This window comes from Agrilus planipennis, unplaced genomic scaffold (genome assembly GCF_000699045.2).
Source record: "Agrilus planipennis isolate EAB-ADULT unplaced genomic scaffold, Apla_2.0 scaffold103, whole genome shotgun sequence".
Lineage (NCBI taxonomy): Eukaryota > Metazoa > Arthropoda > Insecta > Coleoptera > Buprestidae > Agrilus > Agrilus planipennis.
The window spans coordinates 521,251-538,941 of NW_020438959.1; the positions used below are offsets into that span (position 1 = coordinate 521,251).

Below are 17,691 nucleotides of genomic sequence, written 5' to 3' on the forward strand. Positions count from 1 at the left end.
CTTTTGTCTAGTTCTCGCTCGATGATCGGTGAAGAAATTAGCTCCGCAGACAAACATGATTGAATTTGGAATTATACTACGGCGCATCCTAATAAAGGAAAGGGGCACATCTCCAACTTCTTGAAATGAACAGTACTTTAGTTGTTATCTGTAGTAGCAGTAGTAGTAGTAGTTATAGTAGGGATATAAAGCAGACGATAGCACAGTCACGGTAACCAATGGATTTGAACTACCTGAAGTCCCTAATTTCCGCCTAAATACATCATAATAAATATTACCTATGTGTACTCGCTACTGCAATAAAAATATCGTTTTTCATTTGCCACGATCCGTTTAATTATTTAATTTCAACCGCGTCTAGCATCAGACGCGTTTCAAGTTCTTGACGTTAAAATCGAGCAAAAATTACAGCTGTTCTTGATTTTCGTCCCTCATTTCCATTCCACGATCCGAACAAGCACAAAGGTCCTCCGCGCTCTGCAAGTGGGAAATTGTTAGACGAAGGCGCTCGCTGTTCTCTTGGCATTTTTAAAACGCATACGGATTAATTCTCGCTCGGAAATATGAGTGCACCTCAGCCAGAGACATACCCTGCAGCCCTTTAAAATTGCATTTGGACAAAGGAGGCTTTTATCAACTTCTCAAAAGATTGACTTGTATACATATCTATACGTTGTCACACACTTTGTTTGTTTTAAATACTCCTGTGTCCCGTGAAATGGTTTTAAATGAGAGGGGGGTCCATTAGGACAAAGGTTACAACGTATTTTTAGTAATTAAATGTGAACAAACTAGAATTTATTGTCTGGATAATATGAGAACTACAATTTATATCTTGGTATGTATCGAAAATTCCTGGGGAGGTAATGGAAGGTCTGATGTGCTAAGCTTATGTACAGTATATGGGAAATATAGTACAGTCGAAATAAGAAGGCAAAGTCCCCAATAAATAATGCACACTAAAGGCATATCGTTTTTCTCGTTCTTACAAACGGAAGATATCCTGTCTTTATTCTCTAAACACGCCTCCTCCACAGCTGCGTCGAGACCTGCACCTACGTTTCATAAGAACCAATCGAATAAAATGAGACGATCGACAACATGCTCGTCTTGTCATTTGTACCTACATAAAATGGGCAAATTTACAGGGTCGGCTTAATTTAGTTGGTGTATTTGTGCGAATAGTCATCTCTCTACATATATCGTTTATGTTATTTTTTCGTTGTAACTATTGTTGTCGTTGTTTTTGTTGGTTATTGTTGTTGTTATTGTTATTTTTATTGTTAACTTTCAAGGAAATTGTCCGAGAAATTTTAAATTCTCAGAGTAGGAAACTTGTTTGGAATGTTAATAATTATTTTCAAAGAAAGAAAGAAACAAGTAGAGAAAACATCTCTAATTTGAGATAATTGTAATATTTTATTAATTCTAATAAAAAACGAATAGTCGGAATTTTTCAAAAACTAACAGTTCAGAATTGTTTTTGTTGCGAACTTATAATAAAAAAAAATATATGGACCTTTCCGTTGTTGAGTTATAATAACAGAAAGTTTAAAAATATGAGAATTTGTATCAATATTAAATACAGTGTTGCACGATTAAAAGAACAATAATATTTTTAGATGTGTGGGTACGTATGAATACAGACTCATTCAATCTGTTTTGATGTACAACCGAAATTATATAAATATTATCGCATTGAATTATCTTAGATCTTACAATAACTTTTTCACCATACCGTAGCACGACTACTACCTTAAGCCGATCCTGTAAATTTGCTCATTTAATGTAGGTACGGACAAGAGGACAAGTATGTTTTCAGCCGTCTCATTCTATTCGATTGATTCTTATGAAACGTAGGTACAGGCCTCGACGCAGCTGTGGAGGAGGCGTGTTTAGAGAATAAAGACAGGATATCTTCCGTTTGTAAGAACGAGAAAAACGATATGCCTTTAAAGTGCATTATTTATTGGGGACTTTGCCTTCTTATTTCGACTGTACTATAGAAGACTCAATGTACCAATTGGTTATTGTTGACCTAAATCCTATTTACAAATCTTAAAAACATCTTCTAAAACTACAGTATCCTATCAGAGGCTCCAGCACCTATGAGACGTACGCAAAGGGTGCGAGCCATACACGATTATAAACATCAAAACTGGTTTGGTTCGCAAAAATACCAAGATGTTTGTTCTGTGAATATCAACTCTTTTTAAACCCTCGTAAAATTTCATTCATTTAAAACCCAAACAAAAGCTGGCGGTCAAATGGTTGAGCCCTAATAACAATTCACTTTATGATAGAATCGTTATAGTCCAAGCTCTCTTAGCAGAAGCGTACAGGTGTATCATAAAATACCCAAAATTGAAAACATGTTACTTTCAATTTTTTATGAATACCTTATGAAAATTGCATTTTATATACCCCAGTTCAAGACAGACAAATGATAATCCCAACATGTGATGTTTGTACAATATTATGGCAATTAATAATTTGTGCTATAGAAATGCATGTAATATTGTTAATTATTTGCGTTTCTAACTTTGCAATATTTCAGTTACATTCCGTCAAGTCAATTCAAAGCTATCAAATCCACAAGAGATTCACCCTAGTAACCACAAAACTTGTTTACTGAGGACACGCGTTTCGCCCATTTCTAATGAGGGTCAAACACGTGTCCGCAGGAAACAGGTTTTGTGGTTACTATGGTGAGTTTCTTTTCAGATTACCACAATTTCCATTTTCAACTCAGGATTCAGACAATTTCAACTAAAACAATCAATATATAGTTGCAACAATCAAAATTGGAAAAGTCACACACCCTTGTTAAGTTAGGAATTGCTCCATGAGTAGTACAGACTCATAATCATCATAAGGTCCTCAGTCTCAAGACTGGTTGGACACGCACCTCCATTTCCTTCCTATCCTGAGCTAATTTTCCCAATTCCCTAAAACTGTTTCTAATATATCTGACTAAACCTTCATGCCTGAGTGCCTGGGACGGTGTCCTAATAATCTATTTGTTATTGACTTCCAGAGTCCTCAATTCTCCGTTTCTTTCTAGTATTTCTCCATTTCTAACCTTCTCTATCCACAGTATCCTCATCATTCGCCTGTAACACCACATTTCGAACGCTTCTAACCTTTTCTTTAGTACAGACTAAGTGAAAAGAAATAACCGAATAATAGTAAGTGGTAGAGCGATTAGAGGATGGTTAGGTACGCAAATAATGAGGGTAGTCTCTATAACTGCCTGGTTGGAATTACAAAATTACATCTTGAAACAAGAGTCTTTGCTTTCCTGAATTCCTGAGAATATTGAACTTTCTTTAAAGTCCTATGCTGGAAACATGTTCAAATTCTGCTTTTAGCGTCAACAATCCCTATCTAACACCTCTTTTCTATGTTTACGACATAAGTAAAAGTAGACGTTCTGTCAGCAATCAGTCTAGTCTAGTTAGTAAGTTGAAAGAATAAAGTAAATGCGACAGTTTTATTGCGAGCTATGCCGATTTTGAACGTTCCAACTATATGCATTTTTAATCAATAGTTAAGTTTTCTTCACAAAATTTGGAAATTCTCAATCCGATTATTTTCATCTGGTCTCCATTATCACATCAACACTCTCAGGTCTACTTCTTGATTTAAGACAAGAATTACTGAAAATCAAGAGTGTTGTAAAACCCCAATTTAGTGTGTACAAAACAATCATTAGGAAAGATTGGTCATGTGTTTGTTTCAAGTAGGTGATTTGTGAAAAAGACGAGAGCGTGTGGAGAATGGGTTATTCATATAAACACGGCATTTCTCGACTTATAAATAAAAAATGTAATCAAAAAAGAAATAAGCGTAATACTTAAACCTAGTGAGAAACATAAGTTACTATAACATTTAAGATTAATAACAGTTTTGTTAAATTTTTTATAGCCTTGTTTTCGATTTATAATGGAAAATAAATTCAAAGCATGCTTTTTGGCATAGTACCTACCTACAATTTTTTAAACAAGTGTACACATTCTAACTAAATCGTTAGATTGTGTCAAGACTGCAAAATACGTTACACATTTTGCAAAGTTGGTGTGGTGTATTCTCTCCGTTGCAATTTTTTGTCAATTAATTTTTCGTCAATGCTAGTGATTAATGATGGCGTTTTTAGCGCTCAATGAACTCTATAATGGCACGTTAACAAATATTTAAAAGCATTCATGTCAGGCAGGTAGTTAAAAGTATGTCACATAAATTTAGGCTGTGAGCAAAACTTGTAAACATGCCAAAAGTGTTAAAGGCATAGGTGGAATCGCCATTGTAGTTTCCTAATGAGGACGGCCGAAAAAGGGTCGGTTTTATTTTAATTAAAAATAAATTGCACATTCAAGCCAAAAAATTACGGCATTGCAGTAAAACAACACCGCTAAACAAATTAAAATTATTATTATTACATAGCTTTCCTCTGTGTGGTTTTAAAGTTTGCGGCTGTTGATTTTCCCGCGTCGCTATTTTCTTATTTTTAAATTTTCGATGTCGTGCAAGTTATGCTTCATACACGCGTGTCTTGACAGCTGCCTATATACTACGAATACAAAAAAGATGGCGGAATAATATGAACTAAAGAGTGTTTTCTTCATCAAACGCGAACTTATCCGATACATCGTCGTATTATTCACGAATGCATGCTTCTGCAGGTTTAAAATAGATTGTAAAAATGCGATTAACATCTATTTATCTTGCTTGAGACGCGTGCAGAAAAGAAGATAGCACCCCATCAATTTGAAAAGAATAAGACTACCTTTTTTTGAAAATGTAAGCAAATACAGCAACTCTTTTTAAAAATATTATTGTAAATATGGATTACTATATTCGAAGACAAACTTTGAATCAGAAAGGCTTTTGACTTCCTGGTCAGCCGACATTATTTGAAGACGGTTCGATTGATGCTTGGTAGCTGTGGTCAAGGATTCTTTTTGGGTGAGTTTGAAGATGGAACCGTATATCCGATGCTTTCTCAGTTTCTGTGGTTGACGTCCTCAGAGAAGCGGTACGTGGCGTAGACTCGGCGAAGGATTCTACGTTATAACCACGTCCTCTGAGAATGCTAACCACAAAATCTGGGTAAAAACAGTTTCAACTGAAGACTCACTCTGCATCAGGAGAAATCCTCGATCTCGGTCATCAAGATCGATAATAGAGTCTTGTTTAAAGGACTGTGAAATGTTATCGATGTGTAGAAATGTTTACGATTATATTTTTTTTTATGTTCCAGGTTCAAAGTTCCTATGTTCAGAAGTAATTGCACCAATAAAGAGCGAAATAGACGACATAAGCCTAATTATTATAAATTTCGAAGACTTGACTGCAAAACCGTCTGCTTCTTTAGAAAACAGCCCCGCAGCAAAAGGCCGTTTCAGCAAATGTAAGTTATTACAAATAACGAATTTTCTAACTCATGATCATCATAGGGTCGTCAGTCCTAAGACTGGTTGGACACGCACCTCCACTAATACTAGAAAAAACCACATCCTTAACTATTTCCGAACAGTAATCTAACCTAGATCTATCTCTACCCCTCCTAACTCTCTGACTAGACCTTCCTGCCTGAGAAGGTGTCCTACTAACCTATCTTGCCTATTTCTTATTGACTTCCATAGAGTCCTCTGTTCTCCTATTCTTTCTAATACCTCTTCATTTCTAACCTTCTCTACCATGGTATCCTCGACCTTTTCTGTTCCGCCGCGGCCACTGTCCATGTTTCGCACATAGAAGTGACTTCTTTTTATTGAAGGTGACTGAACTCAGCGCTATCCTCTGCTTTATCCCTTGCTATTCCTTCCGACCTTTTCAAAATTGAATACGTTCTAGTTTGAGAATACATGTATACAAATTCGAGATGCACCGGAAAGTGACTTTGGGGATACCGGATAACCGGTAACCCGGCATTAGCTGTACCGGCAAAACCACTATATGATTAATGGTTCATGTCTTTGTTACCACTATCACCAACGTCCCAAACCCATTCAAAAGGTCGTTTAAACACTAAACTAATGAAATTTTAATTCTTGGTTGGCGGATATTCAACGAGAAGTCATTGCCGGATCCAAACCGGATACCGGATTTATCTCTAATACAAATACATTTAATAAATTTTAAACCTACTTAATACTGTATTTCAACAACAAACCCCTAATAATTAAATAAATATACCTTCAAGAAATTGTATTAACTGAGATCTGTTTGTTTTGGGTGAAAAACACGAAGGAAACCGAGAAACAGCAGAGTCAGTCGCAGTCTTATCTAAGCAATTAAAGATTAATAGATTTCTCGAGGGTTGTATTGCAAAAAGTTTAATTCGGACTTGAAGCAAAAGTAACTTCTAAGCCAGATACTTACCCATTTCTCTGTTTTTGCACAAGGGTTAAATTTAATTAGCTAAGTAAATTGCTAACAAGTTATCGATCTTGTGAACTATAACTACAAAACGATTTAAGAACGTCTTGAAAAGCAGAAATTATTTAATCAATACCGAGACAGAACTTATAACGTACTTTTACTGATGGTTTCACAGAATGATAGAATGATAAATAACAATTTAAAAGGAAATGTACCTTTTCATTAAATTAATCGAATTGTATAGAACAGCTTAGGTATAATCAGAACCAAATTTTATGTAACTATAGCTCTTGATTCTTAACATTTTAAGAACTTTCAAAGGAAAAGGTCACAATATAATTAATAACTACGTTATATTCTTCGTAATTGATGAACAACATGTAACTTTCGTAGTAATATAAAATCCGGCCACTGAAAGACAAATATGTCCATGAACCTCAAATATACGCAGAAAACTCCAAAAATACAAGGTAAATAAGTAATCGATAAAGTCGATACTGTCCAAAGACAGGGAAACAATAGATTTTATGTAGCCAGAAAGTATAATTATTAATAGAACGAAAAACAAACCAATGTGCAAATTTATATAGACAAAAGAAAATGTTCACAAAACATAAAAATTGCACATTTCATTGTCGGCATATCAAAATTTTATGAACGTATCATCATCGTAATGTAGTCAGTCCTGAGACTGGTTGGACACCCACGTCCATACCTTCTTATCCTGAGCTAATCTTCGCATTTCCCTAAAACTAGAACATTCCACATCTTTAACTATTTGCAAACAGTAATCTAATTTAGGTCTACCTCTACTCCTCTTAACCTCTACTTCTACCTCTAATATGTTTTTGATTAGAACTTCATGACTGAGAAGGAGTCCTACCAACCTGTCTCTCCTATTTTTTATTGACTTCCATAGAGTCCTCTGTTTTCCTATTCTTTCTAATACCCCTTCATTTCTAACCTTCTCTATCCACGGTATCCTCGTCATTCCCATGTAACACCACATTTCAAATGCTTCTAACCTTTTGTTTTGCCCTGCGCACACTATCCATGTTTCGCACCCATACAGCGCTGCGCTCTAAAACCACGTTTCACAACCTTTTTCGAATTTCTAAATTAACCGTTCGCGAATATAGAAGTAACTTATTTTTATTGAAGGCGACTCGACCTTGCGCTATCCTCTGCTTTATATCCCTACTACTCTTTCCGTCCTAACTTATCTGACTTCCCAGTTTCCCAAAATCAGCCACTTTTTCTAATTTTTCATCTCCTATCTTTATATTCAATCTTTCCTCAAAACTAGAACATACCACATCTTTAACTATTTGCGAACAGTAATCTAATCTAGGCCTGCCTCTACTCTTCTTAACTCCTGTTTCTGCCTCTAATATGTCTCTGACTAGCCCTTCATACCTGAAAAGGTCTCATCGACTAGCATAGAGTCCTCTGTTCTCCTATTTTTTCTAAAACCTTTTCATTTCTAACCTTCTCTATCCGCGGTATCCTCTTCATTCACCGCTAACACCACATTTTGACCGCGTCTAACGTATAGAATAAGTTTTTTCTACCTACCTGGAAATAATTCCTTACAAATTGATGAATTTTATAACTTTTTATGTAACGTATTCACAGTTATAATTGCAAACGTGTGTTACTGTAAAATTATTTATGTAGTTGACAGGGCGAGAGCATCATTCCGACAGAGTTTAAGATTTGGTTCAAATATAAGAGGCCGAGGACTGAGATTAGCTGGATATCTAACACCTCCTAGCGACGTGACGGCTGCAGAAGAAGAAGCTGACACATTGGAACAATGGTAAGCTTTTCTATTCGAAATGTGAAATTTTTTATTGATTAAAATTTTATAATAGGTCTATGGCTTTGAGGCATCATGTTGTACTAACGGTAATCCTCCCTCGACTTTAATCTATTACGGTTATTGCGATCTTTCACAAAAACCCCGAAATGAGTAGTATTGGTCATGTTAGTCCATAATTCTGCCATGTTTCGACATGTATTGTGTGTGTGTAAAGTACGACCGATAATATCAATTACTTTTACTTGTTCTAACCACTAAAGTCGTTAAATTCTTTTCTTATTGGTAACATATTTTGGAGTAAGAACACACTGCATAAAAATCCGCGCGCTAGACTAAAATCAAACTATGGGAAACAGTGTTGCCGACTACGCACAAGACAAGCAATGAAATCGGAATATTTATAGAATATGGTTTAGATAAGTAGTTCAAAAATCAGCGAATAACAGCTATTATATTTGCAGTAACCTATCAAACAATTAAAAATTATTTACAAGCTGTATATACAATAAAAAGGATTTAGTAAGATTCTTCCTGCTAATAAGCGGGAACAAATGTTGTTCAGTATAGAAAGTACAAAGGGCGACAAAGACAATAAATGAACGATTTTATAGCTGAATCACTCATTGGATTTTAAACTTATCAGACATCAAATGAAATCAAATATTGTCTCTATTGATTTCCAATTAATAGATACTTAATTGATTGTAAATAACGAAACTCCAAAAAAACAGACCTCAAGTCAACTTTGCAAACTTTCTTCCAATACATCAACAGACTGTTAGAAAGGGCGTTACAATATTTTTCTAATAATTTCATAAGCAATCAATATGTAGCATGTTCAATGTAGTTTTTCGTTTACTTTGAAATGAAAGCACACTACATAAAGATCCGTGTAATGTAGCAGCGTTGCCTAATATACGAGAAAAGTGTACTATTTGCGAAATCGGATTATTTATTTAATACAAAGGAATAATTGTTATTCCTATTGTATACCAAACAAGTAAATTTTTTTGAAAAACAATAGGTACTGTAAAAACTAAGGATAAAGACTCTAACCTACTAAAAATAAATTTAATACACTAAAATATAGTTTAAAAAATAATGGCACAAAGGATAAGATCTGCAAGCACCATGTTAAATTTGTTTTTTAAAAACAACTAAGGTGTATGTATAAAAAATGTGTTGTCTTCTCAATATTACACAATATTAACGATAATACGAAACCATTAAACCAATTAATTATGTTACATTGCAGTTAATTTTATAAACAAATACGATAGAATCTGGTATAAAACTAATGTAGCTTATTATCTTTCAATCTGCCATTGGCAACGTCGTATAGTGATGTTTAAATTTTTTTGAAAATTTCCTTTACTTTAACAAGCCCAAAAATGAATTACTTTAAAATAGTATTTAATATAAAGGAACAAGACTGTTATCAATGTGAAATAAGACATATGTTTTGCATGAACAAACCATAGGAAATGCAATTTGAATTCAAATAGAACAGATTGGCAGTTTAACGGTCATTTATATAATTATTAATGATTTCTTTATAGAAAAGAGTATAATTTCGTAATTACTGTTTTTTTATAAATGATTTATGAAGTTATTTTATACATAAATTTGAAAAAAATTGATAATTTATATGTGCCAAAATAACTATTTATTTATTATTTTTGTTATAATTATTACAATTAGTTAAATATTTGCTTACCATTATAATTCGCTCGCTATTGGATGGTCAAAAACGTCCTTATGCTAAAATTAATAAAAGAAATTGATAATTAACAATTAATTCTAAATTTCTGGAAACGTACCTACCACCTTCCCCGAACGACCAACTCATACTGCGAAGTCCACACCTTTAACCGCCTATATTAGGTAAAAAAATTCAAGTGCAAAAAACTAGTCGTTACCCTCACGTATTGTGATGGCGGTTACATGTTGCCAAATCCTCGGAAAATTTAACTGTTTTTAGTAGTTTAAAATTTATTCAAATATACTTATTTCAATCGTAGCTGTTGGTGTTTAAATATGCGAATAAATGATTAGGGAACCTAAGTAATTCCATTAAAAATTTGAATTGTGGAATAAATAGAAATCTAATTAAGATAAAAAATTATAAATAATAAATTTTTATAATTTAGGAATTGAACAAAATTAGACTTGTTATAATTCTGCAAATAAAACAAAAAATACAAGGGTAGTTATATTAGGTATTCAAAATCCGTACAAAAATAAAAAACATCTACAATAACCAAAAAACCTTATAACCCAAGCGTCTAAAATACTACAACTCCCATATTTAAAACCCCATAGCCTCATAGCCCAAATGTTTTGAACAGTGTAACCCCATAACCCAAACGTTTTAAACAGCATAACCCAAAACTTCTTATACAGGAAACAATTTTAAATACGTAATAGGGCAGCAAATTACAATTTCAGTAGATTTGACAATTCCTGATAAGATCTATTAACGATATCTACTATTAATTACTTTCTCATAATCACAAGTGAAATCTTTTACAACATATAATAAAGAAAATCTTCTAACAAATATTGATGACTAAGATGCTCTCGCATCAAACTTGAATACTTGGATGAAGTGATATGGGCAGGTTAGCTTTTACCCCTTTGAAGTTGCCAAGGCAAAATTGGCAGGCTAAAATGTAAACCATAGTCTAATTTGCCGCAAATTGGTTGTAAAATAGTCGTGAAAGCTAAATATTGACCGCGTCCTGGACAACCCGAAAAATTGTTTAGTCTAATGAAGTTCATCATCAGGCCGTCAGTCCTAAGACTGGTTAGACACGCACTTCCACTCTTTCCTATCCTGAGCTAATCTTCGCATTTCCCTAAAACTAGAACAACCCACATCCTTAACTACTTGCGAACAGTAATCTAGTCTAGGTCTACCTCTACCCCTCTTAACTCCAATTATTGGAATTGTAATTTACCATGAATACTCCGCAAAATATTCAGTTTATTGGGTCGCGAAAAATTTTTGACTTTTGCTCGATATATAGAGGTTGTCAGACCGTGAAGACCGAAAACTGACTGCAGTAAAATAAATCTAACACTCTGGTTAGTAGCCTACATCGTCAGCGGTTAATTAACGGCTAATTATTAGGCCGGTTCTAGCTCTCTAAGATTTTCCTAACCAATTTTACAATTTTTGCATACTAACTTCATTCCAAGTTGGGATGCAAATTAGTTTTCGGGTTTCTCGGGTCGCGGGTAATTTTTGGCTTTTAAGTTTAACTTACGGCTAATTATCTGATAGTTTGTAGTTTTGTTTGATGCTAGAATTTTGCTATACCAACTCCAAAGGAGTTAATCGTTTTTAATTTCTTCACATTCGACCTTAATTACGTACACCGGTGGGGATCGCCACCCGATCACATGGGCCAATCTGGCCCAGTCTATCGTAATTACAAATTTTGCTGTTATCTTTGGGGCTTCGGGATTGACTCGTAGTTATATATCCACGTTTAAGCATTATGAGTTTACAGATCTTCAAATGTTCATAAATCTGCTGATATGGTCCTTCACAAAACAAAATTAAATATCCTTATAAACATTATAAGGGTTCGTTTAGAACAAAAAATTGTCTGTTTGATTCTGTTGACACTGAGACATGGATTGTCAGTTTGAGCTGTTTGATGACAATATGCACATTTAATTTATAATATACTTTCATTTCTTCATTTAGAATTAGATTTTGACAATGGGATAAGATGTTAAATTTACTTAAAAATGTAGGGATGAGATACTGGGATAGAAGAGTGATATATATGTGTACAATCTATGAATAATATCGAAGATGCGATAAACATCACTAAAGACAGGGCAACTTCCGGGATAAATATTTAGGGGCAAAAGATTATATTATTAACTAACTATTCGGAGTGTCTTTCAGTTAGATAAAATTGATGGTTTAACCATTAAGTAAAATATGTCATCAGTTAAAGTCCTTTCTTCAGCAATTTTGTTTTTTCTGGCGTGTTTGATGAAAATAAATAACCACAAATAGGTATATTTCTTAATTACATTCTACGGGTACTAATAAATAAATAATTTTGATTTATTGCTAGAAAGCGACTCTCACGAGGAGTGGTCGTTAACCTTCTTATCGTTTTTCAGCCCTCTGACGTCGAACTCGCCTACCCCCATTCTAGAACAGACGTGGGTATCAAAGACGGAAGTTCCCACTGGCACAACCCACACTACCATTCCCGTTCCTGCCCAAAAGGAATATTCGGCGCTCACGATATCCAGGAGTGCACCTACCAGCCATCAGGCGTCCTTCGAAAGAGGGGAAAGCGTCGAAAGGACGAAACCAAACAATAATAATAGGTATCTATCATTTCTGAATTTATTTCTCTTTTGAGGCAAGGTGTCGCAATTGTAATTTTGTTAATGATGTTTTCAAAACAATTTGTTTTCATGATGATGCAGTTCAGTATTGCGTCAATTACCTTCATTCAGAGCTGAAAAACAACCAATTAATTTTATTCGTATTAATTTTCTAATTTACGGAGAGAATTTCGGCTATTTTCTATCATTGTTAAGATCTCATCCAGTATACATAGGTACAGTTAAAAAATAAAATAAGTACAATCAGTTAGTAAATTCTTTATATCCTCATCAATATCTTACAAAAAGCTTTTGAAACAAATTTAAAATGGTCACCATGAATCGTAAATTCCTGAGGAAACCAAGGGTGAATAACCCCTAACAAGGATATGGAAATCAATAGCTGCAATTACTCAAAAAAGCAGGCCAGAAAAAGGGGACAGAGTGTAGCTCTGACTTCGTTGGTCCAAGCTAATCAATCATCTATAAGTAATCGTTAAAGTTTTGACAATGGTGTCTGATATAAGAAGACATTATCAATTCGTAATCTTTTTGTGAAATTTTACAAAGAGATGTTTTTTGTTTCGAAAATGATCTAAGTTATTGCGTATTTTTAATGGATATACTTTTCTTCTTGTTTGGATATATAATGATCCTTTAATACAATTATTAATTGATAAATATCCTTAAAGTTGCATTCGAAAGGATACATGAAACAGATAAAAAAAATTATTTTATTTAGGATTATTTTCATACGATATTTGAACAACAAACAGAAATGTTACTGGGTGGGCTTTGTATTTCAAATAAAATAATATATAGGGTTGTTCGGAAAGTCACTTCGTTTTTCTTCTGTGGAAATGAAAGACAGTTTTCGTATAATAAACAAATACTTTATTAAATTATATATTGACCGTTCTGGTCCAACACCTTTTGCCATCTTTCTGGTAGTAGCATAATTCCACGCTCATAAAATTTTTGGTCTTTGCTGGCAAAAAACTGATCGAGGAGGTTTTTGACCTCCTCATTTGAGGTGAAGATTTTACCGTCTAAAAAATTTTGGAATGACCGGAACAAATAATAATCCGATGGTGCCAGGTCTGGAGAATATGGTGGGTGTGGCATTGTATCCCATTCAAGCTGTAAAAGCTTTTGGCGAGTGACCAAACTTGTGTGAGGTCTCGCGTTGTCTTGGTGAAACACTACACCTTTCCTGTTGATTAGTTCTGACCTTTTCTGTTGAAGTGCATCATTCAGTTTGTCAAGCTGATGACAGTAGACTTCCGAATTAATCGTTGTGTTATCCGGTAAAAGCTCAAAAAAAAACGATTCCTTTAAAATCCCACCAAACAGACAGCATCACCTTTTTTTTGGTGAATATCGGCTTTGGAAATGGTTTGAGCCGGTTCATCTTTTTTGCTCCATGACCTCTTGCGTTTGACGTTGTTGTATACAACCCATTTTTCGTCCCCAGTGATGATGCGCTTCAAAAACGGATCATTTTCGTGAAGTTTGAGAAGCGAATCGCAGACGTCAATGCGGCGACACAGATTTCTCTCTGTGAGAACATGGGGAACCCATACATCGAGCTTCGAGGATAATCCCAGGCCTTTCAAGTGGTCATAAACTGTTGAATTTGATAAATTTAACCTCAATCCGATCTCACGTGTTGTTATTCGCCGGTTCACATCAACTAATGCCTTTATCGCGTCTTTATCAGCTTCAACCGGCCTTCCCGAACGTGGTGCATCTTCGACATCAAAATTACCGGATCGAAATTTAGCGAACCAGTTCTGGCACTGACGTACTGTCAACACACCTTCTCCATACACATCAGTCAATTTCTTTCTGGCTTGAACAGCATTTTTACCCTTTCTGTAGTAAAACAGTAAGATATGTCGAAAATGCTGCTTATCGCTCTCCATATTTAAAAGGGCACCAACCAAAAACTACTGCGTAGAATTAATTGGAATTTTTCCACACACAAGCCTTGCTATATGAGCTCTCAAAGCATATAAAAATTATACGGCTTAAATGTGAAGTTGGGTGCAAAAGAATACAATTAAATCCTCTGTCGGGAAAAAACGAAATGACTTTCCGAACAACCCGATAGTATAACGAGAGATTTTTTAGGAAAATAATATGTTGGTAGTAGAAAAAAATGAAACTGGTAATGCAATAATAATAATTCCCCATTTTCATTATGTTTCAGGCAATTAACTCCAAATAGGGTTACTCACGCAACTAGTTTAGATGCTATAGCGAGACGTCAATGTTTCAGAAGTGGATTTCCTACTCTTAATTCTTGTAAGTATCAATTTGGGGTCACTAAATATACACTACCAATCAAATTGAACACGAAACCTTTCCAACATAAACAACACCACTACTTCTTCATTAATTATGCCTACATTAAACGTATCCTTAGAACTTTGTTTAACTTCTAAATGGAGTTGGCAAAATCATTCCTTTCAAAGCCAGTCTTATCCTGATATAGTCGAAAATTCTCTTACCGACATCTTACCGACATGTCTTAGAAGAAAGAGGCTGATGGTTAGGAGATTTAGAGATTCAATGATTCACACAAACTGTTTAACCTAAATTAGCATCAGAATTGGATGAAATGGAATGTCAAGTTCAAAACACAAATCTTTTTGAAGCTATATCTATTTCTATTCTTTTAACATCCTTCCTAAGCAAACACTTTCTGTTTAATTGAAAAAAGATATCAGTTACATTTGCTGTAAAGTATCGATTGCCCAAATACTAACCTTCCTAGATTCGAGAAGGCCAAAACATGTTTGCAATGATTTAATCTTGGTGATATTAAGTAGTCTACTTATTTCAAAGTGAAATATTTCATTAAGTTTTTATTCAAATTTTTTGACATCAAATGATATCAGTTAAGGCAATGCTCTGTTTGATAATGTAACACTGTAGTTAAACGTCTTGAAGAAGTTGGACAATTGGACCAAAGAAGTAAATTCTCCGACGCAGCAGTTTTGCCAAAAAGCTCAAAGTAAATGAGTCAACTATATAAGCCAGAAGGTCACTGCTGTTATATTATTGTTGGTATCCAATTAGTTATCAGTTACACGTCAAATACCATAGACCACTGTTAGACCAAGCTCCTTAGTCAATAACCAAAAACCGAATCTAATCTTTTGGCATAATATAAAGCAGAGCTAACCAAACTCCATTCCTAATCCGTTTTCCTCGTAATCCAAAAGAGATAGGTATAGTGTAGAACGATACCTGTCTCTCTTTCCTCATAACCAAACCAGAAGGGTTGGTTACTGAGAGGGCGGGCTTGGTTACGGAAGAAAGGACAAATATCGCTCGTTTCTATATCTGTCTCTGTTACAGTGTACCTGAAAATTCGGAAAAAGGGTCTCCTCAGGTAGTCGCTCCTAAGAAGTCAAGGTTTGGCCGGATCTGGTATAAAGATACTGTATACAGTAGATTCAGTTTCCAGTCACGCCCATACTTCCCTCTCCTGCCAACATTTTATCATTACATCAACAAGTTCCCCACTTCGCTGGAGATGATTTGTACAGAATGTCATCGTGAAACCACAGTACAAATACATATTATACCTAAATACTTCGGTAAAGTTATTGAACCGTCCTTGTATATGACAGTTCAGAGCACATAAAGTTAATATATGATGGTCTGCAAAAAAGTAGGTATTTTAGACAGACCAAAGAAGTGAACTTACTGTACAGAATCTTTGTGCTCCGGTTTTGGATGTTTCATTCCAAAAGGTTACTAATGCTGATGGGTGGATAGTCTCTCCGGACTACACAGGAGGATAGGGCGCAAGGCGCTCTTCAACTTCCTTTTAGGAATCATGGGTGAGATATGATTGGAGTGAAGAAGATGAGACGGACGAAATGAAGACAGAAGAGAAGTGAATGATTTGATTTTATCAGTGGAATATTTAATACTGTTTAGCATTTGCCAAGGAAACTCCAGAAGTATTTTAACCAGGACTTATGGACCAGGAATTGGACCGGTGTCCTCCTGAATGTCAAATTATTGTCTAAACCTCTAGACTAGCTCTGGGAAAAATATCGACAGTTATCGATATACATATTTGATAATTATCGAAGTTATTGATACATTGATAACAATAAGCAACTGACAACTATCGTTTTTAATACATAGATAGTTTTGGTCAACTGAACTGATCTGAAGCCTGAATCTAAACGTTCCTACTGATATTTGGGGAATCCCTACATATTAACACTATTCATGTTCCCTTACTTACAACAAATTAAAGGCTGGTTTCGTTGATATCGTACCAACAAGGTACCAATACATTTTAATGTGTGCATATTTCAATCCATAACTCTTTTGAATAACTTTTAAACTTTTCCAGCATTTTGCTGTTTACTGTATCATCATTCCTCAAAAATGCTTCCAAGAGATCACAGCTTAAACTTTTAATTGATTTATTGATTCCTTCCTCTTTAAACACTTCATCGCCCACTTGTAAACGAACCAGATCAACATTTTCGATAAACATTAGTCAGTTTTCTGCAGGTTTCAGCAATCGTATACAATCAACAATTATTTAATAAAGAAGACTGAGTACTCAATATATTATAGAAATTTCTTTTGTCCTTTTTAAATATGGTATGCTAAGTTCATAATTATCTGTTCTAAAAATAAAAACTTATCACGATCCTACTGTGCTATAAATTTCATTTAAAATTACAGCAGTGACATATATCGCTGCGGTTAAAGGACTTTGGTGCTATGAGGTACCATTTCCCCCATTTCCTTTCTGTCATCCGTCCTTATTGTGGTATCATTAACCTTTAGAAAATTTATGAGCTTTAAAAGACATTATACGAGAAGACGTAGAGGAAAAGTAGCTAGTGGTGTATCAATATATATAATTATGTGTTAATTTTACTAAAACTAATTGGTTAATAGCATGTATTAATGCCTTAATAATTGTATCTTTTGCAGGGTGACGATCAAAAGCTATATTACTAAGTTTTCGACTGTATAACTAAATTTTTGTTTTATAGCTTTTGGTTGTCACCCTGAAAGAAAAACCAAGTAGTTTGAATTTTACCGGTTACGATATAGAACATTAGTTAATGTCTTACTATGTA

At 34.5% G+C, this 17,691-nt stretch overlaps 1 protein-coding gene across 1 annotated transcript in view; it reads left to right on the top strand.

The window, feature by feature from the left end:
* Positions 1 to 17,691, top strand: part of LOC108736729 (potassium voltage-gated channel subfamily H member 6) — a 237,247-nt gene that overhangs the window by 102,535 nt on the left and 117,021 nt on the right. The window contains exons 3-6 of the mRNA XM_025975105.1: positions 5,261 to 5,410; positions 8,062 to 8,203; positions 12,353 to 12,565; positions 14,778 to 14,872. Coding sequence (XP_025830890.1) covers positions 5,261 to 5,410; positions 8,062 to 8,203; positions 12,353 to 12,565; positions 14,778 to 14,872 — 600 coding nt within the window. The remainder of the gene's footprint in view (positions 1 to 5,260; positions 5,411 to 8,061; positions 8,204 to 12,352; positions 12,566 to 14,777; positions 14,873 to 17,691) is intronic.